Below are 26,111 nucleotides of genomic sequence, written 5' to 3' on the forward strand. Positions count from 1 at the left end.
TATGCTTATCTCATTACTTCGGATCTGCCCCTGAGGCCCTAAACTCCTGCTGTAACCCCTTGTTTTCACCTAATATGATTATCTCAGTGCATCTGATCCACTCCTGAACTCCTCATCTCCTGCTGTAACCCCTTGTTTTCACCTGGTATGAATATCTATTTGCATCTGATCCACTCTTGAACCCTTCATCTCCTGCTGTAACCCCTTATTTTCATCTGGTAAGTCTCTATCCCGCCTGTCTCCATACCTTGCTGATTTCAAAGGGTTAACTTTGGTGCCCTCTTAATTATTGTTAAGACAAGGTGTGAAATATGGAAATATGCTTGCCTGAAAATGTAGCTGTAGTGGACTCTTTATGACAGATAGCAGTTCCACCGGGGGGTGAGACTGCAGGGAAACTGCAACACCATCTCCCTGTGCAATCAGCAAATAACCCAGGTAATACCTTGTCCCATTTGCCATAATCATAACTATAAACCCTTACATGTTTTTCTATTCCCCTACAGTCCACATCTGTCCCTGACTTCTGCCATCATCCTATCTGAGCCCACATGCCATTTTCTCCTTTCTTAATACCCTCCCCGCCATTAACCATTCTCAGGGGAAGGCATTTTACCCCCACAAATCCCAATCGCATTTGTTATCAGTCTGCTCTCTGAAAACCCATCATTCAAGAAGGTTCCAGTCTTCTTGCCAGTATGCCTTCTCCTTATTACGGGGAAGATCCAGCTGACTAAAGGTTTCCTGAACCAATGCATTATCCTGTTAAAGATGTCTCCTCACCTCTTTCCAACAGACAGGGCTAGAGTAGCGTGCATCACTTCCCTGTTAACTGACCAGGCCCTGGCTTGGCCACCTCCATTACAGAAAAAAAAATGTTCCACTGATCGGCTATTCAGACTTTTTCACTTCACGTTGTCAATAATTTGACAAACCCCATTTGACCAGACCAGGAGCTGTAAATTGTAAGTAAAATGTGTATGAAAAATACCCAAATCAAAAAAAAAGGTATGATGGGGTAAATTGCATTGGCCAGCTTCAAAGATGTCCCAAATAGCACATGGGGCAGAATTACCAGATTAGGAAATAATGGTTTTGAAATAGCAAAATGCTACTTGTACTTATTGCCTTATAACTTGCAAGAATGCAATGGGGCCACAGTATGGAAACTGCGGGTAGAAGGGTGAAAATATGTCGCCCTGCTATTTACTTTAACACTCCTATTCAACTGGAAACGGAACAGGGGTGAGGAAGAAAGTTTGTTTCCAAATAATTATTTAACCCCTTGCATCCCCATTAACAAAGGATAGGGAGTACCTGGTGGGTATGCCCGTGTACATACCCACTATGTCCTTTAATCCCCCCCCCCCTTTTTCCCACTCAAGGCACTCATTCTGCAGCAGGAGAGACACCAAAAAACCCTCAAAACATTTCTAGCAGGGCCAGGGACAGATACTGTGCAATTAAAAGGAGAGACTCCAGTGTGCATGAAATGTCAAATGGTAGAGGAAAGACACTTAAAATCCCATGTGTCTGCAGTGGTCCACCTAAAAAGGTAAGAGCCTGACATGTGAAAAGGGAGAGCAACACAATTTCAGAATCACGTGTTCCCATTACATTTGTGGTTGCAGTAGCCCACCTAGAAAGGTATTTAAGGTGTCATTAAAATCTCCAAGTCGGGGGACCTGGCTGGGGCATCAATACACAAGGGGACAAAAATACAATTTGTTAATGACAAAGCAGTGTAGAAAATACATTTCTTATGCTTCGGTGTGGCAGAGCCTGTCTTGGTGTGTGTCTGGCTGTCAGTGTGGCAGAGCCTTTCCTGATATGTATTTGGGTGTCAGTGTGGCAGAGCCTGTCCTGGTGTGGGTGTATTTGGGTGTCGGTGTGGCAGAGCCTATCCTGGTGCGTGTGTTTTGGTGTCGGTGTGGTAGAGCCTGTCCTGGTGTGTGTGTCTGTGTGGCAGAGCATTTCCTGGTATGTGTTTGGATGTGTCGGTGTGGTAGAGCCTGTCCTAGTAGGTGTGTGTTTGGATGTGTCGGTGTGGCAGAGCCTGTCCTGGTGTGTGTTTGAGTGTGTTGGTGTGGTAGAGCCTGTCCTGGTGTGTGTGTGCTTGTGTGTGTCAGTGTGATAGAGCCTGTCCTGGTGTGTGTGTGTTTGGGTGTCGGTGTGGCAGAGTCTTTCCTGCTGTGTATTTGGGTGTCTGTGTGACAGAGCCTGTCCTGGTGTGTGTGTTTTGGTGTCGGTGTGGGAAAGCCTCTCCTGGTGTGTGTGTCTGGGTGTCGGTGTGGCAGAGCCGGTCCTGGTGTGTGTTTGGGTGTGTCTGTGTGACAGAGCCTATCCTGCTGTGTGTGTATTTGGGTGTCTGTGTGGTAGAGCCTGTCCTGGTGTGTGTGTTTTGGTGTCGGTGTGGGAGAGCCTTTCCTAGTGTATGTGTTTGGGTGTTGGTGTGGCAGAGCCGGTCCTGGTGTGTGTTTGGGTGTGTCTGTGTGACAGAGCTTGTCCTGCTGTGTGTGTATTTGGGTGTCTGTGTAGTAGAGCCTGTCCTGGTGTGTGTGTTTTGGTGTCGGCGTGGTAAAGCCTCTCCTGGTGTGTGTGTCTGGGTGTCGGTGTGGCAGAGCCGGTCCTGGTGTGTGTTTGGGTGGGTCTGTGTGACAGAGCCTGTCCTGCTGTGTGTGTGTATTTGGGTGTCTGTGTGGTAGAGCATGTCCTGCTGTGTGTGTTTTGGTGTTGGTGTGGGAGAGCCTTTCCTAGTGTATGTGTTTGGGTGTTGGTGTGGCAGAGCCTGTCCTGGTGTGTGTTTGGGTGTGTCTGTGTGACAGAGCCTGTCCTGGTGTGCGTGTCTGGGTGTCGGTGTGTGCACTGTATTTACTGTAGTAATAAATTGATATATTTAATGTTTACTTATCCAGAGAAAAAAACACCCTCCTGAATTTGTAGTCACTTCAGAGGACAAAACTTTCTAGGCCCAGAGATCAGTGAGAGGAAAAGTAAAGGTATTGTGTTATTTACTCTTATTTCAATCTGCATATTTTATCACAAAGGATTAATCGCAGAAACTCGAATGGTGGTTGGGATCTTCAGAGTGAAACCCAATTTAGTTGTAAGAACTGATTTCATTACTCATGTTGGTTTCACAGTCCTTCCCCCTTAAGAGAGGACCTTTTACATAAACAGATATAGGGGGTTAAAAGGCATATCATGGGGCAGAGTGGCACATAGGAGAGTATCAGGCATATCAGGGAGGCAGAGTGGCATATAGGGGGTATAAGGCATTTTTGGGGGCAGATGTGCATAACTGGGGGGGGCAGGTTGGCAAATAAAAGGAAATAAAAACAAAAAAACTAAAATTTCTCAATCATAGCTTTTATTAAATAGCAGGTGGGGGGAACTCTCCTCACTGACAGCCGGGGAAGGTCTGCGCGATGGACGCAGACAACCCCTGCTGCTAACCTGCACCTGCTTTTGGCTGCAGCGGAAGTTGTCTACGCGAATCGCGTAGACGTCTACACGCTGCCCCGACTACACACCGGGAATCAGAAGCACGGGTAAGTTTTGGGGGGGGGGGCAGGGGAGTGTTAAATGGGGGGACATAAGGCATTTCTCTAGGCAGAGAGCTCTACGAAATGCCTTTTAACCCCCTTAATGCCACTCTATACAGCATTTCTGGAGGCAGAGTGACACATAGGGGGTCAAAAGGCATTTCATTGGGCACAGTGGCATATAGAGGGTTAACAGGCATATCATGGGGCACAGTGGCATATAGGGGGTATAAGGCATTTCTGGGGCAGAGTGGCAAGCCTGGGGGCAGATGTGCATAACTAGGGGGGCAGGTTGGAAAATAAAAGGAAATAAAAACAAAATATTTTTCTCAATCATAGCTTTTATTTTTAAAAAAAATTGTTTACATAGTTTACATGAATTATCATTCACTGGTAAAACTTTTTTCCTATAGGGTCGTCTTATATTCAGGCTTTTCCTTTTTTCCTAAATTAATATTCAGATTTTTGGGGGGTCGTCTTATAATCGAGCAAATACGGTACTATAAAACATTTGTATTAAATGTCCATTACTAGTCCACTATCCATATACACAAAATCTTAGATGTCACATTTTCTCTTTCAAGATTAAGCATTGGTATGTTTATTAATAATGGTACTTACCTTGTGCCATGGACTTCCAGGTAGCAATGTTTCGTTATAGCAAGCGTTCAGCCATGGCTCACTAAAGGTTTTTTGACAGCTTATACGACACTGAGCTTTAGCCATACCTGCTAAATGCAAATCAAGTTATTGTTATTTGCCTGGTAGTTGCACATACTGCTGTTTATCAAATACGGATGGTCATTTTAGCATCTAAATGGTGTCACTGAAATTCCCTGACAATATCTGTCAATGCCTTAACATACGGGTAATTTTTTGCATTCTTCACCTGAAATTTTGTGGACGTTTGAGGTATTTATTACTATTAGTTTATTTTTTTCTATATAAAGCAGACAGACAAAAGTGAAGGTGGCACAATATACCTTGCACAGGGGCATTCGGGTTCAAATGTGTCCAGGGAGACCTTTGTATGCTCTGTTTGTGCCTTGTCAGGACAGGACAGGTTCAAAAACTGTGAAATCTATATATTAAACAGAAACATATAAATATATATATATATATATATATATATATATATATATATATGTATATATATATATATATATATAAAACCGAAACTAATTTTTTTTACAATGTGATAGTGTACCTGTCTCTCAGCGCTGTTTCGAGATTTGGATTGTCTCGTTGCTAAGGGTGAGCGACGCCAGGCATCTTCCTCTTGGTAACGACGCAAATACGCAGCTAGGGGCTCCTCCCATCTGATTACGTGTACCAGTGCCGCAGATCTCCCATCCCCAAACAGGGCATTGGCCTCGACAACCAAATGCGCTTCCTTTACTTGATTGACGTCACTACCAGCACCCGGAACCTGCTGTAGGTGAGTGTCCCGTGATTCCCGGGAGACGTGTGACTGCCGTATCCCTTGCGTCCGGACGCCTGCTGCCACTCTTTCCTCCTTAATGTGCTGCACAGAGATGGGTGACAGGGTTATCTGCTGCAGGGTTCGCCATGAAGCACCGGCCAAGTTATGAGAGGCAAGTACATTTTGTTTGTAAATATCGATTTCCTGTGACTTAATAAAACATGTATTATATTTCTTGAGTAGGTTCTGCTTTAGATTAGTTAAGGAATATTTTGGGCAGCATCAGCACACGTATTGTAAAAATAATGGGGTCTGTTTTTCTTAAAGGGGAGTTGTGTTTCAGCTCCTTGACATCACTATACATTATGAATGTCCAACTCCAGTGACTGTCTGCTGCAGGGAAAATATCTGTGAGATATTTTCAGTCTCCTCATACTTTGAGTTATGCATTATACAGGTAGCTCAATTGATCAATGCCCTTGACTGCAGCACGTATTCAAACATAAGGGTTGCAGGGTCAACTCAGAGCTTCGTTCTTCCGAGGTGTGCTAAGAAGCCCTTTGAGCCCCACTGGGAGAAAGACGCCATATAAATAGTAGGTGTTAAGTGAGGGTGTCAAACCTACACTTTCCTGTCAACTCTTCCCTTAGTGGATAAACCCTAACGTAATAGCGAAAGTATTATTTAGGAACTGAGATACATTCTTTTTTAAACTATTCCCAATTACAAATATTCAGGATCTCATACATACTAACTCATACTCACACACATAGTGCCCCTGCAATCTGGGGGTTGTGGGGGCCTCAGTTACACCAGTTGTACCCATTGTAGCTCTGCTGCTCACGGTCCATCGTGATAAATCCCTGCTATCTTTCCCCTTCACTCTGTTCTATCTTAGTTTTTTCTTCCTTAGTTCCTTTTTTCATTTTTCTCTTTTAGTTCTTCAGTCTTGTTTGTCGCTTCTTCCCCAGCATGTGTGGGCACTAAACATAACTTTAGGATGTTTGACGTCAGTGTGGCCATTTTTAAAAAGAAAACCAGCACTTGCTGGAAAGCCTGCTCGTAGAGTTACCGGCATGAAATGGGGATAAATACAAAAATAAACAAATGGGATGAGGGGAACAAAAAAGTACGGATTTACCATATTCAGAACACCAAGCTGTCAGAAAAAGCCAATTTATAGTGTACGATATCAATGAGTTAAACTCCTGGCTACATAGAGTATTATATTTCATTTTGTATACTCTGACTCTGCTAGACAGTCTGATTTGTTTACTTTGACTTAACGTTATGTTTATATTGAACCAATCAAAATGTTGGAGATGCACCCAATGAGATATGTTTGACATTATGGAAGAGGTAGGGCTAGATTGTGTTAAAACCAGATCGTTGGCATGCTACTGTTTTTGTGCCCTACATGAAGAAAATGGGAAAGCATTTGTGAAAAGCACACCAGATGTTTGCTTACGGGGCATATCGTTTAGATTACCGCCTATGTCCATTTGCTTTAGGGAGTTTTGTATTAGTATGATTTGGCCAGGTTTCCAGGTTATGTTTATGGCAGGATCTGTGCAAAGATTCATGTAATATGCCTTGTTAACCCCTACAATGCATTTTCCATGACAACAAATAGCTTGATGTTTTATGCCACTGTGGGATATACCACCACAACAAAAAAAAAAAACCCTAACTCTAAACCCTGAAGAGGAACAGCAGCGCCAAAGGATATTTAACACCAATGAGAAACATTTTGGAGGCATGGATATTTTTATTTGGAAAGGTGGACTTAAAGTGGAGCGTAATTTATAGAAATAGGAGATATTATTGAGGAGGAATGTGACGGATTCAAATCTGAGAACTGGGTTATGAACTGGGCTGTCTTTTTTTTTTTTTTTTTTTTTTTTTTTTTTTTCCACCATTCGTGACATTTTTGCAGTGCTCGTGTTTAGCTGTAATTTTCCTCTCTCTCATTTAGTGTACCAACATAAATTATGTATTGTTGTGTCAAGACAAGAAGGGCTTTCTTTGGATATAATTTCAGATGACCATTCCATCTAATTTAATATATATATATACCATTACATAAGTCATGGTGGGTAAAGGTGATGTAAAACCCTTCCATTTAAAATTAAGGGGGTAGTAGAAGCATTATTAAACACTCATCTACAGACACCAGAAGGCTTGTTTTTCCTCAGAAATCTAAAGGTGCTGCCACAACCACAAGGGATTCTGGGTAGGTTGTATTTCAGGTATGCATATTGTAGCTCCTGGTATATGTCACTGACAAATATCACCCCAACATGTGTTAAGCAAGTACAGTGATACAACTCTTGCATAGGTTTGTTGGGTTGTTTGGGGGCTAAAATGCCACAGTTGAAGTGTGTATTTGTTCATCCTGGGCCCATGACCTATTTGGGACATCTTTGAAGTTGAACAATGCAGTTTACTGAATCGAACCATATATTTTTGAAAATAACACTCCCATGGTATTTCAAATGTTGGTATTGTAACTTTTTTCATGCACTGGTTCTATTACCAGATTTTGTCAAAGTTAATGTTAGTAGTTTCATTTTTTTTTTACGCACGCATTGCACTTCACGTATACATTTACAGCTCCTGGTATATGTCACTTCCAAACACCCCAGAATGTGTTCAGTAACATCACCTGTGTACAGTGATACCACCTACGCATAGGTTTGTCAGGTGGTTTGGGGTCTAAAAGACTACGTTTGGGAGGTGCACTTTTTTAATTTGAATTTTGACATCTGGTCAGTCTGTGCCCATGTCCTATTTGGACATCTTTGAACCCTGCCAATTTAATTTACCCCATCAAACAATAAATTTTTGAAAACTAGGTATTTTAACTATTTGAATGCCAAGATTTTTGTTGTAACTGGATGGTTCTCCTGATGGTGTTACTACTAAAGAATGTGCTGTATGTACAAAAAGACCAATCCCAGGGTCCAGAAGATAATGAACATTAATCATCAAAAGTCTAATTAACATTAATCATCAAAAGAAAAAGTAGTTAATTAACTTTTATTAGACTCAAATCAAATACCTGAAAGTCAAAACTGTCTTTTTGTATGTATGTTTTGCCTGACTTAAACCTTTGAAATCTGGTGCCACTTGTACTAACTAGTTTATTTTCCTTTAATATCTTATTCAGGAAATGCAGCGGTGAGGCCACTAGTTTAGATGAAAAGAAACCCTTTATAATGCAGGCAAATTCTGGACATGCCCATAATCAGACAGGAAGGAGTGAAAGTGCTTCGGCTGGCCTTTCTCTTCCTGCTCTGCGTCTCCCAGCAGAAGGATCAAGTACTTCTGGACATGTAAGCATAGAATTGCATCCCAATGATGCAGACAATGGAACACGGTCAAGCTCAAGACAGACTAGATCCAACGTGCATGGACGTTTTCAGAGTCGACATGGTCATACCCATTCTCATGAAGCAGATGGGACAGAGGCACAAAATAATACAGACTCAAGAGAGAACAGCAACAGCATCTCTGAGGCACTGCACATTTATCAGTGGTTGGAAAAAAGTTTCCCATACATTCTTCTGTTCAGTGCCAAACTCATTGTTCAGCACATAGCAGGTACTTCTTGTCTGGGTATTGGTGGTGTAGCATGGGCTACCTCTTTATGTTATTGGTATTTATTGACTCTGTATTTCAGTTATGAGTTTGGATACCTAAAAGCTAGGTCAAGTGCTCACTATTCATAGAGAAAAGGCTAGTACATTATAGTTCTTTACCCATGGGAAATTGTACTGCAAACTGTGATCGGAATTAATGTCTAATATCCCCATTCTGGGGCCTTCACATAAGAACTGTAGTCCTGTACATTAAGTGAAGTGCCAGTGCACTTGAGTGTCTGTGTGACAAATGTTTGTCACTTGGTACATCGTAATTTCTTCAGTAATGGCATGCTTGCATTAATGGTATTTAAATTTTTAGCAAAACTGGTGTCATGCTAAAGGGAAAATAATGATTCCTAACAACTCAACCATACTTCTAATTAATAACTAAAGAAAAAAATATAGTTAACTAGAAGATCTTCGATTCAACACACCTGTTTGTCACATGGACAAATAAAATGGTGGGGTTGGGGAATCCAAACTTTCAGGATCCTATGAAGAATATGTTTGTTTATATTTGTATTATTGAATATACATCTATTTATGCACTAGTTGCAAAATATAGAGAAAAACAGAATATTGCTGCATCGTCTGTGCTCTTGCATGAGAACAGGACCATAACTAGGGCACTTGGCGCCTTGTTCGAGGACATAGGTCCCATCCTCAATGGATGTCGCATCCACTTAAGAGGAAGTAGGGGCATTGCTGCTGGGTGGCTCAATGCTCCTGGAGCATCTGCCTTCCTTGACCAATGCAAGTTTAGCCCTGCAGGGGTATCCTGGCAAGACTGACGCATAGCAATGCAAATTTCAATCTTATTACTACCTTTATATACTTGAACAATGTGAACTCCTGGAATGTTAGCTCTTGACTCTGTGAATGCAAGCCTACTAAGCTAAGATGTGGATCTTTCCTTAAGTTGCTTCTGTTCATGAGTAACAGTTAAAGTCAGCTTTATCTTTTTTGAGACAACCTTTTTTGAGACTGTGGGTTTTTTGTTTTTGTCCAGTATGTTTTATTCTAAATGATTGAATAAACAAAACTAGATTATAAATGGTCTATAAAAGTTCCAACTAGTTTGATATATATTTTTTCCCCTTGAGTTTTTGTTGCTTTTTATGTGCGTGTTTTTTTATATATTTTTTTTTATTATTATTTTTTTTGCTGTTAACCTTTTTTATTTTATTTTCTAATAGGCATTTCTGTTGGAATTGGTCTGCTAACAACTTTTCTGTATGCAAACAAATGCATTGTAAATCAGGTTTTTCTAAGAGTAAGTAAGCTTCAATTCGAAAGAAATTCTACCACTCCAAAATTGTCCAAAGGTTTACTAGTTAAAAATGTAAAGTAAACCTTTCAGTTTTTATTTTTATATATTTTATTAAGAACACATTTATCACAATGGGGTTAGTTATTAAAACAAATGCTTCAAGTTCAAGTTTTGAACACTGATAGAAGAGCTTGGTGATACGGCTACTCTTGAAACCTTCTACCAAGATAATTTCATATATAATATAACTTCCAGTATGTTGCATCAACAAATGTTTTATTAGTGCAGGATAATATTCTTTATTCCGGTTGAAGTCATGCCAGCTAGACCCACACCTCCATAGTGTAAATAGGCTAGTGTGTGTGTGTGTGTGTGTGTGTGTGTGTGTGTATATATATATATATATATATGTATATGTATGTATGTATTTCATTTTTCATTCTTTAATATTAGCCCCTCCTGCCAATATATATATATATATATATATATAAATATTAGACCCTGCTGTCAATATATATATTATTAGCCCCTGCTGCCAATACATTTTATATTGAAAAAATTGGACCCTACTAGGGCTGCAACAACTAATCGATAAAATCGATAATGAAAATCGTTGCCAACGAATTTCATTATCAATTAGTTGAATCGATTATTATCGATTATAAAATGAGGGTTTTTTCAGAGCAAACGCTCAGAAAATACCCCTCATTATATAATCCGTTTGAGTGACTCACAGCAGCAGCTCCTACTTACCAGTCCCTCCCTGTAATCACTGTGACAACTGGCCCTGCCCCCTTCCTTCTCCCAGAAGGCCAGAACCACATGGCTGTGACACTCATCTAACTGTAAGTATAAAATTAATATTTGGGCTACTGAAAGTTAGGGGAGGCGGGGGTTAATTTAGGGGCAGTTATGGTTAATGGGGTGTTTAGGGTTAATTTAGGGGCAGTTATGGTTAATGGGGTGTTTAGGGGCAGCTATGTTTAATGGGGTGTTTAGGGGCAGTTATGGTTAATAGGGTGTTTAGAGTTAATTTAGGAGCAGCTGTGGTTAATGGGGTGTTTGGGGTTAATTTGAGGCAGTTGTGGTTAATGGTGTGTTTAGGGTTAATTTAGGGGCTGTTGTGGTTGACAGGGTCTTTAGGGTTAATTTAGGGGATGCTGTGGTTAATGGGGTGTTTAGGGTTAATTTAGGGGCAGTTATGGTTAATGGGGTGTTTAGGGTTAATTTAGGGTAGTTGTTTTGATGGGGTATTTAGAGTTAATTTAGGGGTAGTTATGGTTAATGGGGTGTTTAGGGTTAATTTAATGATGAGGACTGAGGGTTAATTTAATAAAGTTAACTTAAGGTGCAGTTAGAGATAAAGGGGGGCAGACTAAAGGGAATCTAAATCCTGGGGGCAGTGAAGATTAACCCAGTACTTATTTATAAAAGTATGGTGTCAGTGTGATGCGAACGGGTCTGTGACTCTATGAGGGGACTATGAGATATCTGGGGGGTATAAGGAATATCTTGGGAGGACGGAGTGACATATCTGGGGGTATAAGGCATATACATTATATAAGGCATATGTGGAGAGGGCAGTGTGGCATGTCTGGGGAGGATGGAGTGGTGTATCAGGGGGTATAAGGCATATCTGGGGCCACAGTGGCATATCTGGGGGTAGAGTGGAGTGGCATATGTGGGGAGGGCAGCGTGGCATGTCTGGGGAGGATGGAGTGATGTATCAGGGTGTATAAGGCGTATCAGGCACAGTGGCATATGTGGGGGTGGAGTGGTATATGTGGGAGGCAGCATGGAGTGGCATATGTGGGAGGCAGCGTGGAGTGGCATATGTGGGAGGTGGCGTGGTATGTGGGAGGCAGCGTGGAGTGGCATATGTGGGAGGCAGCGTGGAGTGGCATATGTGGGAGGCAGCGTGGAGTGGCATATGCGGGAGGCAGCGTGGAGTGGCATATGTGGGGGTGGAGTGGCATATGTGGGAGGCAGCGTGGAGTGGCATATGTGGGAGGCAGCGTGGAGTGGCATATGTGGGGGTGGAGTGGTATATGTGGGAGGCAGCGTGGAGTGGCATATGTGGGAGGCAGCGTGGAATGGTATATGTGGAGTGGTATATGTGGGAGGCAGCGTGGAATGGTATATGTGGAGTGGCATATGTGGGAGGCAGCGTGGAGTGGTATATGTGGGAGGCAGCGTGGAGTGGCATATGTGGGAGGCAGCGTGGAGTGGCATATGTGGGAGGCAGCGTGGAATGGTATATGTGGAGTGGTATATGTGGGAGGCAGCGTGGAATGGTATATGTGGAGTGGTATATGTGGGAGGCAGCGTGGAATGGTATATGTGGAGTGGTATATGTGGGAGGCAGCCTGGAGTGGTATATGTGGGAGGCAGCCTGGAGTGGTATATGTGGGAGGCAGCCTGGAGTGGTATATGTGGGAGGCAGCATGGAGTGGTATATGTGGGAGGCAGCGTAGAGTGGTATATGTGGGAGGCAGCGTGGCATATGTGGGAGGCAGCGTTTAAATGCAGACAATAAATGCATTTTAAATGCATTTTATCAAAGTTTTTTTTTTTATTCTGCTGTTTGTATTTAACATCATTTGTTTATTAAATTATTTCGACAAAATAATCGGCCAACTAATCGATTATGAAAATAATCGTTAGTTGCAGCCCTAGACCCTACACAAGCATTTCCTTGGGCCCTGCTCCATGCCCCCTAGCATGCAATCGCTCCCTCCGCTCCCACACCAAAACATAGGTATAGATCAAATAAACAACACATAAAACAGCACTTGCATGTATAGATCAACTGAATAAGATATACAAACCTTATATTTGCAGGTATACATAAATAATGTATGGAAGCATAGCATAGCAGGTATAGATCAACACATTAACACACAAACCCAACTTTGCATGTATAGATCAATTGAAATTCACATGTGAACTCGGCACTGAAGGCATAGAATCAGACATAAAAAATATTGCATTTGCAGGTATACAATAGTAATGTATGGAAACATAGCATTGCAGGTATAGATCAACAGAACACACAAGCCCAACATTGCAGGTATAGATCAACTGAATATGACATACAAACCCTGTATACATAAATAATGTATGGAAACATAGCAGATATGGATCAACAGAATAACTCACAAACTCAGCTTGCAGGTATAGATCAATTGGAATTCACATTAAAAACTCATGAAAGCATTAAAGGTATAGATAAACCCCCTTAATTACAGGCATAGATCACAGGTTGCACATTCCAAAGGCCAGCCCTGGTGTCCACATTGCAGACTCTGTCTCCCTGCTCTGCTGCCGTGGTAGCCCTGCTTCACGCCGGAATATTCCGGCACTCAGCACAAAATGCCAGCACTACGACCGAGCTAGAGGCCTCGCGGAGGAGATTGCCGCTCGGCGCCCCACTCTCTCCTCTGCATCAAAAAAAAAAAAAAAGACGGCATTGTCCCAGATTGATGCTGCCCGGGACATAAAATCAATCTGGGATATGTGGTTACCCTAGGTGGCACAGACCTGCCACCCTAGGCCTAGTTGGCCTAAACCATAATATGCCACTGCCTCTACCAACATGAATGACAAACAAAAGGGTAGGCTCACAAAGTGACATTGGAAAATTACAGGTATAGCGCAGTAGAAAAATAATTTACCATTCACATTCTGAATATTCAGTATACAAAACATTTATAAATATCACATTACATATAAATATCATATTACATATAAATATCATATTAAAAATTAGTTAAATGGAAGGACAACAATGGAAGTAAACTCCTGGTTAAATAATAAATGGAAACAAAAGGTATGACGTATTCAGTAATTTTACTTCTTATGTATTTACTTTGACCCCTCCTTTTTTTATTTTTTTTTTTGTTTTCCGTTTTCATGCTGAAGGCTATATACGAAATATAAAATTTGCTTTGCATTTTATTTACTCTTTGTGTTTCTGCCCAAAAGCTGAAATTTATAAGTTTTATTTTTCAGACAGGTATTTAATAAATTTCTTTTTTTCCAGGAAAAATGTTCCAGAGTGCAATGTATTTGGCTCCTGGTGTTTTTGACCTGCTCATCACTCTTCTTGTATTATACATTTTACTCTCAGGCTCTTTATTACAGGTTTGTAGCATTATTGCTTTGGCACAAAGAGCAATTGTTTTTTCATGTAAATTGGAGCTGATTTTCACAGTTGTTTTGAGGACAGAGTAGCTCGCAATCAGCAAACTGAGCTGAGACAAGAAAGTCTGAAGTAGAACATTTTTTTTGTAGTATTTATTTGTGTGTGCGCGCGCTGTCAAACACACGCTGTCAAACACATTTCAGCTGAAACATTAGAAAAACACAGCTTTAATCATTTACAAAGCCACATTGGGTACAACCTGCCTATTTACAAACAGACAAGTAAAAACCAAAAAGTTGAAAATCCAAAAGATTTCCCTGTTGTAGTCTGGAATGTCGTGAGATGCTATTGTTCAGAAAAGAACAACCCCATTAATAATCAAAATAGTAAAAGTAAAGTTAAAAATTGGGGATCTCGCTACCAGAGAAGAATCAACAGGCCTCACTGTCTCATTACTGCCTCATTTTAAAACTGAAAAGAAATCCAAACTAATAAATAAAACTCAGCTTTTAGATTTTAGGTTTGGTAAAGAAAACATTTGCTCTTGGGGTTTTCAGGCAATGTCTACAGACTCAGGTTAGCCAAAACTGAGATTGTGCCCCTGATTTAGAGATCCTAATGTATTATGTATTAAGAACGTTGGCTTTCCACCTGTTGTCAGCCTACAGCAACCTTCACCAAAATATAGCGAACAGTGAGTACTCGAGTACCATTGTAGCTGTCCTTGCCGGTCCTTTTTAATCTCTGGTGTTATAGGTAATTTTTGTGTTTTAATAAATCTTATTTTAGGAGTAATGTTGCCTTACCACATTTTCATTGTTTCTTTCTATACATTAGTGAGTCACTGTCTGTTCATTAGAAAGAATAATGGCTTCCTGTTTGGTAATGTCTGCCTTCTTTTGTCCACTAGCTTGATCTTCATGAACCCGTCCCTTGGTCCTTTACAGTTCTGGGATGCTTTGTGGGTTGTGGGGATCACAGACTTTGTTGTGAAGTTTTTCTTCATGGGCCTTAAATGTTTGGTTCTGCTGGTGCCTTCTTTCTTCTTGTCTTATAAGTCCAAGGTAAGAGCAAGACTATGGCAAAGAATGTGCTTGACTTATTGGGGCAGTACATGAGATGTTTTATTATTTTTTTGATCAATGAATAAACCTTTTTTTTGTTTCATATGGCAAATTTCATAAAATTGTAGTTTATACAATCCTGTTTTTCTCAGCTGTATAGCTCATTATTCACAGCTATGCAGATTGAATTTTAATGTATTTATGTACTTATATTGATCTAAACAGTTTAACAGTACTTTAGGTTGTGATTAAAATTAAAAGAAATGATATATTTATTGGTTATTCCTTTTAATTCTTAAATGCTCTTTAAATTCACTAATCATTTGGCCTGTTTGTCCTAAACCCTAGGCAACTTGTGTTAAGGAGGAATGTTATTCTTTTACAACACAAATATCATGAAATACATTCATGCCAGTCTTTATAGGCTTAACCAGCAATGCAGTGCAATAATACGGAACTCGTTTTGAGCTTTCTGTCCTCAATGCCTCACCGCGGTTTCAAGGCATCTGGGTGTAGCCGTGACCAGCCATGACTAGTACTAAATAAGACACCAGTGGTATATGTACAAAACCGTGGACATGCATTCTCTTCCTAGGTGAAGCCTTCCTAATTTATTGGTTATTTTTATGCTTCTGTATGGTAGTGGACCCTTGTCTCAATTTCTTTAAAACCAAAAGAACATTACGCCCTGTTTTCTCTCTCCTAGGGCTACTGGTACATGTGTTTAGAAGAAATCTCTCAGTATTACTGCACATTTGTTTCAACACCGGTTTGGTTCCGCTACCTAATAGATTATGGGTCTGAAACCAGTGGAGCTGTATGGCATTTTGGCATTTTGCTGGCTCTGCTCTACCTCGTTTTGAAAGTAAGTAGAGGACGCTTTAGGTACTATTACTAACTTCTAACAAGGACAACCTACTTTTACTTTCTAACACATCAAGATGATATTACATTGCAGTTTGTGATGATTGGAATCCATAAATACATCCAGTGGGTTTCTGCAGGAGTGTTGCACTTTTACAGTACCATTTAAAAAAAAAAAAAAGAAAAAGGCATCCGAGTGGCTGCTCATGCAAAAACATCTTTGTTGGCCATGTAAAATACCGTATTTGCTCGATTATAAGACAAGGTTTTTTCCAGAGCAAATGCTCTGAAAAATACCCCTCGTCTTTTAATCAGGGTCGTCTTATAATCAGGGTCGTCTTATAATCAGGGTCGTCTTATAATCAGACCTCAAATAGGTCTGATTATGAGACTAAAATCCAGATCCCCCGCAGCGATGCAGAGGACCTGCATCCTCCTGTGTTATGCCCCCTCCAACTTACCGGTGCTTCTGAGTCCCCGGTGCTTAGTCCGGGCAGCGTGTAGAGCTCTACGCGATTCGCGTGGAGCTCTACATGCTGCCCGGACTAAGCACCTGGGGCTCAGATGCAGGGGACCTGGACCCTCCTGTGTTATGCCCCCCCCAACTCAGAAGCACCGGTAAGTTTGGAGGGGGAGGGGGAGTGTTAAATGGGGGGTGTAAGGCATTTCTGGAGGCAGAGTGCTCTGTGAAATGCCTTTTAACCCCTTTAATGCCACTCTGCCTCCTGAAATGCCTTAAACCTCCCTATATGCCACTCTTCCCCATAATATGCAGAGTGGCATATAGGGTTAAAAGGCATATCATGGGGCACAGTGGCATATAGGGTTAAAAGGCATATCATGGGGCACAGTGGCATATAGGGGGTATAAGGCACTTATGGGGCAGATGTGCATAACTGGGGGGCAGGTTGGAAAATAGAAGGAAATAAAACCAAAATATTTTTCTCAAGCATACCTTTTATTAAAAAAAGTGGTTAAATGAATTAACATTTACTGGTAAAACTTTTTTCCTATAGGGTCGTCTTATTCAGGCTTTTTCTTTTTTTCCTAAATTAATATTAAGATTTGGGGGGTCGTCTTATAATCAGCAAATACGGTATATAGGTAATAGGAGAAACTTGTCAGGGTTCGCCCTTCATAATTTCACATATACTGCAACATATTAAAACGTATTAAAATGTATTGAACTGAGACAGGAAACTAATGGATTATTTACTTGAGCAAATGATGTTGATGGGTAGACTTTAGTATCACAAGCTGCTCCATCATTACATTTGTTTATCCCCTAGCGTGTAAAATTGTGAGCCGGGCCATCTTTACCTTAGTCTGTCTGTCTGTCACGGCCACCCCTTAACACCCAGCAACAGGAGGAGGAAACACTACCCGCTGTCTTTCTGGCTGTCACTGGGATGTTAAGGGGGAACAAGGGTGTAAAAGAGTTAATGGTTAAAAACCAGCCTGCAGGCCCACTTACTGCTTTCCGCGCCGGGCCCAGAGCAACTACACTTTAACCCTTTTACCCCACAACCTCAAAACTTTATTTGCTGCCACCGCCAAGTTCTATTTAAGGTCTTTTAAAAATAGCTTAGGAGACCTCGAACTGGATAATTTATATTTCGTCTAAAATGGTCACAGTGCTTATAAAAACAACAGTAAAAGAGAACAAAATAATACAAACAAAACAGTTTTAAAATAAACAGGAATAACACAGAAAACTTACATATAACAAAAATAAAATAATCTGTGGGACTCTCCAGATGTTAAGCTCCTTGTAAAAATAAGTTCAATAAAGGAAATTCGAATTCTTATACTCTGGTTCCCATTCATATAAGAATCGTCCTCCTTTTGTTTGTTACGTTTTGATGACGCGTGGGGAAGAGGGTGGACAGCCCAGCCACTTTAGGACACTCCCAATGAGCTGGGTCGTATAACCTAGCATCAGACTCCTGTCTGATATTTTTTTACATTGTATTTTGTTGCTGTGGTACCTTGCGTGTTAAAAATTTTGGGATGGTCACGTCCCCCATGTTGTTACAAGTGTACAGGTACCAAACACCCACCCTGATACCTTCACTGGCCCTGTTTTAGAGCCCCTCCCATCATGTTTCCGATCATTCTGGAGGTCACACTGTCACCACACAGAACATCTTCATGTTATGGAAACCATATTTCTCAAATCATAATTCTGAAGATACTAGGTGCCTGGTCCCCTGTAGGTTTTGTGGCACGCAGGACAGAACATCTGGCATCCTTTGAAGATGCCCAGCTTGGATGCTCTTCATGTTCCACTAACTTTATGGTGAGGTCTGACCTGGATTCCAGATAACATTTATGGCAGGATGTGTCCTTCATGCAGGATGTCTTGTTAACCATTAAACACTGGCATTTTGCATGGCACTGTCAATTCTATTTTTTCATATCCGTTAAATATATGTATTGTAAGAAAAGCTATGTAAATTGTTGTTGCTATATAAATAAACATTAATACTAAATCCCCTTTTTTTATATTGTGTAATGGAAAGGTGCTGAACAGTTGGCATGCTTATTTAATGTCATAAAAAAAATCAAAAGCAGGAGTTACACCTGTTCTTGTGTGATATGGTCCTGTAAACCTGCATTGTTGAGTGAATCAAGATCACCATGAAACTCCAGTTATGGATATTTTCAATTAACTTTAAAGTATATTAAACATACTGAAAGAAACACATTTAATGAATACCTCTCAAAATGTTACACGTACTAAGGATGTGATTTTCTTTCCAGCTTTTGGTCATTTTTGGACAGTGGAAGAAATCTGCAACTATATTAGCAACATTTTTCACTCAGCCTGTAAGTATTGTTGAATAGCATGTATTTAGTTCTATTTATTCATGCAAAAGGACTATATAGTTTAATAAACAGTTTAATTATTAGTCTGTTAGTGTATCTTGGTGTGTTTGTTTACCGGTTTCACTGCACAGAATAAAGCATGGGTTGAAATAATAAGAAGGTCAGAGAAGGTTACTTGACAATTCACACAGCCAACCCTCTACTGCCTTTCGGGGAATATCACATTGAATCTTTCATTCATACAACACTATTTGAATTATTGTTGTTTAAAATTGCACTGGGTGTATATTCAGTAAATTGGGAGTTGGAATTCTGTAAGGTTGGTAACCGTGATCTTCTCTTCCAAAAGGGGCTGTTCTGGCCCTCAACAACACATAGTTAATTTTGGAAGGTTTGTCTGCGATCAAATAATTCACTGTATTAATTTGCACATTTACTTGCACTTTCAATTCACTTAAATTTCATGTATTTGAAGAGGTGAGGAAGACCGCAATTGACTATAGAAAAAACGATGTATAAACTGAAACCTATACTTTTTGATAGTGTGTTGGTGGTGGCCTGTGAAAGAGATCGCAGTAATGTGGTTTTAGCAGAGTCACATCCCCTGCTGTTGTTGCAGAGAGCCTGGGTGCAAGTCTCCTGTTAATCACTTGGAAGTGATGCCTTTGTCTGGCTGTCATTTCTGCATTGTAAGCGTTTATTTCATGCAGCAGGATCACAGTCACTGCTATATGCTTATCTCACAGTGGATCACAACACACTCTACTCACAGTGCAGAAACATTGGAACTCAATGGCTAATAGGCTATGACATATTTAGGAATTTCTACGGAGTGCTTACATTTTAGGTTACTGTTGTCTCGTATTGACACAACGAAATGGGGAAAAACTTGTCATTCTAATTTCAATTTAAAATGACCAGGAAAGGGTTTTTTCCCCATTTTGGATAAAAATGTAAATTAAAGTAGTGTGTAGATGCTTATATTTAACAAGCAAGTTGTGGAAACATTTTGTACACCTAATTTTGTGTTGTCTCACAGACCTATGGGGTGGCTGCTTCCAATAGACAGTGCTCAGAAGCCGGCGATATATGCGCTATCTGCCAAGCAGAATTTACAAAACCAATTGCACTGGTATGCCAGGTAAGGAAAAAAAATGATCAAGAAGTGTATATGACGTATGAGATTGTTCTTGTGTTCGATGCATAACGAGGTGAAAGATAGCAATTTGATCACAAAAACCTAAAACCTGTAAAGGCATATTAGCACACTTAAGGAAAGGAAGGGGTGTGCAGTTACATTTCCAGCAAAGAGAAATCAAATGAACTATAATTTTTCTTTTCTATTTCCCGCAGCATGTATTTTGTGAAGAGTGCATCTCATTATGGTTCAGTAGGGAGAAAACGTGCCCGCTCTGCCGGACAGTGATTTCCAGCCACAATCACAAGTGGAAAGATGGGGCTACATCTCTTCAACTTCGGCTGTTCTAGGCTTAAACCTTTCTAGCAATATAAATATACATACAGCACAAAACAAAATCCTTTTACCAAGAAATTTGTTTTATTATTATTATTATTATATCGGAAAAACGTTTCCAAACTTTCAGGAAATTAGCATTCTGGTATAATAGAGGGCTAATGCTTTATATAAGGAGGACAATTGAATTTAGTAAATAAGTGTGATGTGAGCAATATTTGCAGTGCAAAGATGAAATGTCTATTCATAGTAGAGATCTTTATATTTTTGCATCAGTTTGAAATGAAATCTTTTATTTTTAACTTCCTATACGTACATGACAAACATTGCATAAATATAATGCAAGTTGTCATGTAAAAATTACTAAGTCCTATTTGAATGAGTTTTAATTTAGGTATGCTCTATATGTTGTGCTGGCCTGAAAGGATGCACTTACATCCCAAGAAGGTAATTTTATTGTCGCTAAATATATATAAAAATTACTGGCCATTAGATTACATACAGAACTTGTTCATATGAGACTTTCGTGAAAGGGTAACGATTTAAGGTGCATCTATGCTTTTGCAATGAACCATTGTATAGGGCACTAAAGTTTACTTGTTCATTGTACTAGCCACTTCTAGCAAATATATAGATGGACCTCTACGGTATTGTGTACACTCCACCAGAGCTTTATTCAAGTAACTATAACCCTTAAAAAAAAAATTTAATATATATATAATTACACACTACTGTTTGGGGTCATTTAGAAATGTCATTGTTAATAATTTTTAACCCCTTCCGTACCGGTGACGTACCTGGTACTTCCTGCTTGGGTGTCACCCACAGACCGGGATGTACCAGCATCGATGATGCTATGGACGCTGGGATCGCGAGGAGCGGCTGCTACTGACCGCTGGGTGTCCCCAGTGATCCGTAGCAGCCACTCCCCCTCAACTCTGTGCACGTGATCGCTTTGAAGCGAATCACGAGCACAGAATTAAAATATTTCAATAAAACTTAAAGGGAAGACGCAGTACAAGAACGCCGGTACGGAAGGGGTTAATGTAATATCTTCATAGATGTACAGAGGCCCTTTACCAGCAACCATCACTCCTGTGTTCCAAAGCTACGTTGTGCTAGCTAATCCAAGTTTACGTTTTAAAGGCTAATTGATCATTGGAAAACACTTTTGCAATTATGTTAGCAGAGCTACGAATCTAAAGGGTTATAATTACTTGAAGTGCGAGCCTCTGGTGGGTGAGAATAGTAAAGATGTGAATGTAAAGCTAACTATATTATATATATGCTGGGCCACACTAGCAGTGTCCCATTTTCCACTGTGGTAATAATTCTGTAGTTGGGCTGGGTAGGGTGGATTCAAGCCTAGCAAATCATTTGTAGTAAGGAATACGAGCCTAACCAGTTAAAAACACAAGCCATTTCCATTAAAAAAATAAATAAAAAAATTGTAATAGTAGCATGTTTATTTTGAAGCTATTTTGTTTCCTTTCAAAACCAAAGCTACTAGATACTACTAGATATTAATGTTTGCCCCCCCCCCCTTTAACATTTACTGTATTAAGAGCAGCAGCTATACATTTTATATATATATATATATCAGTCCTGTGATAAGCCAGAATTGTAGGAGTTAATTCTCCAGACCTGTTGAACAGATGCATAAACCCAAACATTATTAGCTGGCATCCAGCTTTTGGAATATGTTTAATTTCCATTTAAATCAGTTCTATCGCATTGTAATAGATTTCTTCAAATTTGTTGCGCTTTCACGGATAAAATATGTAACATTTTCACAATAGCGTGTAAGTATCAGTTTTCTAAAGTTATTATTGCTACTACCAACAGGCTTGCTTTCTTTTTCTTTGTGGTTCATTTTGTCCCTGAGGTGTATTGTCTTATTTTCATGTAAATGTAATCACCATACTCTTATATTCTTTCTTTTATAAGTGCCGCCATAATGGTACATTTGTCTCTTAGATTAAGGACGCAAACTCCTTCATTGCATACATCTTACTGCAGTATGAAAACGTTCACCTATCTGGCATCTGTGTAGTGCCAGGTATCTACGTACAAGCAGTAAGAACGCGTTACAAGATTCCCATTGCATTCCTTCTTTGTAAATGGGCACAGCAGAGAAGTCCATTTAAAAATTGTATACCAATTTTACTTAAACATTACTGGCCGTCAAAGAAACAGCCTACTTCCCAAAACACTGTTTTGTGTTGGTTTATCTTGCACATGCTCTGTAGCACTCCATTTGGAGGAGCAGCAGCCAATCACATGTATGCTACTTGAACACAGCAGTTTTGCTAGCATACATGTGATTGGCTACTGCTTCCATTAATTAGTTTTCCTTCAAGTAATATATTTTAAGGTTTGTATTATCATATGTTTGGCAGTAACATTTGGGTGATGGTTAAAGAAAAGAAAAGTGCATACCAAATTTAATACATGAGTTATTTAATACAAGCAGATGATTATTTTTGTTAAACTTTTTTGAGATGAATAAAGAACTTGTGTATTTGTTTCTGGAAGTGTGTGAATTTATATTAGAGCTGGTGCAAATATATATAAACTAATCTTTCAGGGGTAGAAAATATTCGAGTAAATGAAAATAAGATTCACATTTAATGTGACACCAGGAACGAAACAAACAATGGTGGAAGTACCTCTTTAAAAGTAATCAACTATTTTAGACATTTCCCCACCATGTTTAATTGTGGTAATTTTAGATTGTTGGGATTTTTGGCCCTTGTGTAGAGGGGAGGAATAACACCAAACAAGTGTTGTATAAAAATAAGTAAGGTCAGCGTGTGCTCTTGCCTGTCTACACACAGACTAGAAGCGCTACCTCGACCATTGTAGACAAATTACTTACTACTGTATTACTATGTAAGCCTTGAGGATTGGGAGAGGGAGCAGCGAGGCAATTGCCCCCACCAAGAACCGTGGCACTTCCAGACTAAGGTGGTGAGTCCCAATCCCTGGATTTCTCTTTATATTCCTGATTCTCAGAAGGATGCTATATCATGTGGCATGACCCCACAGTAGCAGTGCAGAACCGTGTTTAACCCCTTCAATCCGCCTATTAAGAAACCCCTATGGACGTCCCGTAGTTTGACAGCCTGGACTCCCCACTGACAGCAGAAACCGGCATCGCCGGCTTTCTGCTGTCCGATCTGCTGTAATGAAAAGCTGCATGAAAGCCGGAAAGCTGTTACATTTCAAACTGCCCGATCGCTGACGTAACCCGGAAGGTCATCGGAGGACAGGATATCCCCTGCAGGGGATATCCTGTCCTCCGGTGAGGCGCAGACGCTGCGATCTCTGTGCAGGTCTGTGAGGACCTGCACAGAGATCACAGTGTGATTGGTGCAGGGGGATCGCGGGGAGGGGAGTGAGAAACCATGTTTCTCACACCCCTTCCCGTCCTGAAGCAGTGAAGCATGTTTCTCACTCCCCCTCCCGTCCTGAAGCAGTGAAGGAAAAAAAAACGTTAATTCATTTAAAAAAATAATAAAAAAATTATTAAAATAATATATATATAAAAAAAAAAAAATGTGAGCTGTGATGTCATTGTGACCTCTAACCATTTTTGTGTAAAAAAAAAAAAATATATATATATATATATATATATATATATATATATATATATATATATATATACGGTGTATATATATATATATATATATATATATATATATATATATATATATATATATATATAAAAATACAAAAAAATATATATCAAAAAAAAAAATATATATATATATAATAAAAAAATTATTATAAAACCTTACACCCCATTGCCCTAGCATAACATCTGGCCCGTATAACCCTCCTGCCCCCGTTCACAACCCTCAAACCCGTTAAGCCATAGGTATAAAAATTATACAAAAAATGTACACCTTTATAGTATGCTCCCTGGTGCTGGGAAAGTATGGAAAATCTATATAAATTAGGTATTTCTGAAATCAGGACACCTGAATTGATAAACTTGGAGGGGATTTTCCATCACTTTACCTAAAATCATTTTTTTTTTAAATTTACTCTAGTTTTTACTAAATTTCTCATTCCAAATTTTCAGCTAATCATCCAAATATGGTATCAAAAGAAAGCTCTATCTCTCCTTGAAAAAACAATATATAGTTTACATGGGTACACTATTCACAGGAACAGAGAATCATCGCTGAACCGACATAGCGCACGCAAAAATGGCAAAATTGCTCTGGGCTTTGAGGCAGTGGCGTTGCTACAGGGGGCCAATCCTTGGTTAATCCTTGCCCCCCTGCCTAATTTGGAATAAAGTCGCAATGCGACTTTAAATCCCGTTTTTTTTTTGTTTTTTTGTAATGTGGAGGAGAGAGAGGGTGCGGCCCACGTAAGATCGGCAGCCAGGGCAACCGATCTTACGCCGGCCGCACCTCGAGCCCTGCTACTTACCTGTGGGAGGGAAGCGGAACCTAGCAGAGTTCACGTGACATCACATGACTCTGCTCCAGTCCTGCTTCCCCTGTGCAGTACCAGAGAACGCAGAGGGAGGCCGCGCCCTCTGCTGAAGTCTGTGAGCGGCATCGAGGAGCTGCAGTGCAGGTAAGGGGGTGGGGAGGGTGTTTGAATGAGTATGTGTGATTGAGGGAATTAATCTGTGAATGAATGAGTATATGAATGAATGAGTGTGTGTGTGATAGCATGGATGTGTAAGTGCTGGAACCTAGGCATGATGGGACTGTGATTGCTGTTAGCAATCACACTCCTATCATGTCAAGTCAGCCAGTACATGCATGCTGAAACCTAGCTAGCTGCCCCCCTTGTGTATTGATGCTGCCAGCAGTATGGGTTCTGCACATCACTTACAGCCACCCTGTACCAGCATGTACTGGCTGACTTGGCATGATAGGAGTGTGATTGCTAACAGCAATCACAGTCCCCTCATGCCTAGGTTCCAGCATTTACTGGTTGGATGTGTAAATGCTGGAACCTAGGCATGATGGGACTTTGATTGCTGTTAGCAATCACACTCCTATCATGCCAAGTCAGCCAGTACATGCTGATACCTAGCTAGCTGCCCCCCTTGTGTTTTGATGCTGCCCGCAGTATGGGGTCTACACATCACTTACAGCCACCCTGTACCATCATGTACTGGCTGACCTGGCATGATAGGAGTGTGATTGCGAACAGCAAGCACAGTCCCATCATGCCTAGGTACCAGCATTTACTGGTCGCCTGGGTATGATAGGAGTGTGATTGCAGTGTAGACGCGAGGGGGTTTTAGGGGGGTTTTATATAATATACCTTTTAATGACGTGTTTTTATGTGAATTCCATGTGAGCTGGGTTTTTGCGTTATTCTGTAGATCCATATCTATATATTTCCATACATTATTTATGTATACCTGCAAATACAGTGTTTGTATGTCTTATTCAGTTGATTAATACCTGCAATGCTGTTTCCATGTATTTATTTGATCTATACCTGCGATGCTATGTTTCATATACTATTGTATACCTGCAAATACAGGATTTGTATGTCTGATTCTGTTTATTTGATATATACCTTCAGTGCTGAGATCACAAGTGAATTTCAGTTGATCTATACATGCAAAGTGTTAATGTGTTGACCTATACCTGCTATCGGCAACTGGGGCTAATATTAATATATATGGGTAGCAGGGGCATCAATACACAAGGGGCAAAAACACTAAGGGGGGGGTTTAAACGACGTGTGTTTGGGTGTTGGTGTGGCAGAGCCTGTCCTGGTGTGTGTCTTCAGTTGTCAGTGTGGCAGAGCCTGTCCTAGGGTGTGTGTGTGTGTGTGTGTGTGTGTGTGGGTTTGGCAGAGCCTGTCCTGGTGT

At 40.3% G+C, this 26,111-nt stretch overlaps 2 protein-coding genes across 2 annotated transcripts in view; one reads left to right on the forward strand and one right to left on the reverse strand.

The window, feature by feature from the left end:
• The window catches only part of LOC128473690 (uncharacterized), a 140,821-nt gene extending 136,445 nt beyond the window's left edge, over positions 1-4,376 (reverse strand). The window contains exon 1 of the mRNA XM_053455944.1: positions 4,167-4,376. Coding sequence (XP_053311919.1) covers positions 4,167-4,271 — 105 coding nt within the window. The 5' untranslated portion in view covers positions 4,272-4,376. The remainder of the gene's footprint in view (positions 1-4,166) is intronic.
• A 523-nt stretch (positions 4,377-4,899) lies between these two features.
• On the forward strand, positions 4,900-21,025 carry RNFT1 (ring finger protein, transmembrane 1). Its single transcript, XM_053454594.1, has 9 exons — positions 4,900-5,140; positions 8,138-8,571; positions 9,809-9,885; positions 13,925-14,025; positions 14,937-15,090; positions 15,797-15,955; positions 18,718-18,783; positions 19,823-19,924; positions 20,137-21,025. The coding sequence occupies exons 1-9, from the start codon at positions 5,115-5,117 to the stop codon at positions 20,269-20,271; spliced, it is 1,254 nt and encodes a 417-aa protein (XP_053310569.1). The 5' UTR covers positions 4,900-5,114; the 3' UTR covers positions 20,272-21,025.
• The last annotated feature ends 5,086 nt before the right edge of the window (positions 21,026-26,111 follow it).

This window comes from Spea bombifrons, chromosome 2, assembly GCF_027358695.1.
Source record: "Spea bombifrons isolate aSpeBom1 chromosome 2, aSpeBom1.2.pri, whole genome shotgun sequence".
Lineage (NCBI taxonomy): Eukaryota > Metazoa > Chordata > Amphibia > Anura > Pelobatidae > Spea > Spea bombifrons.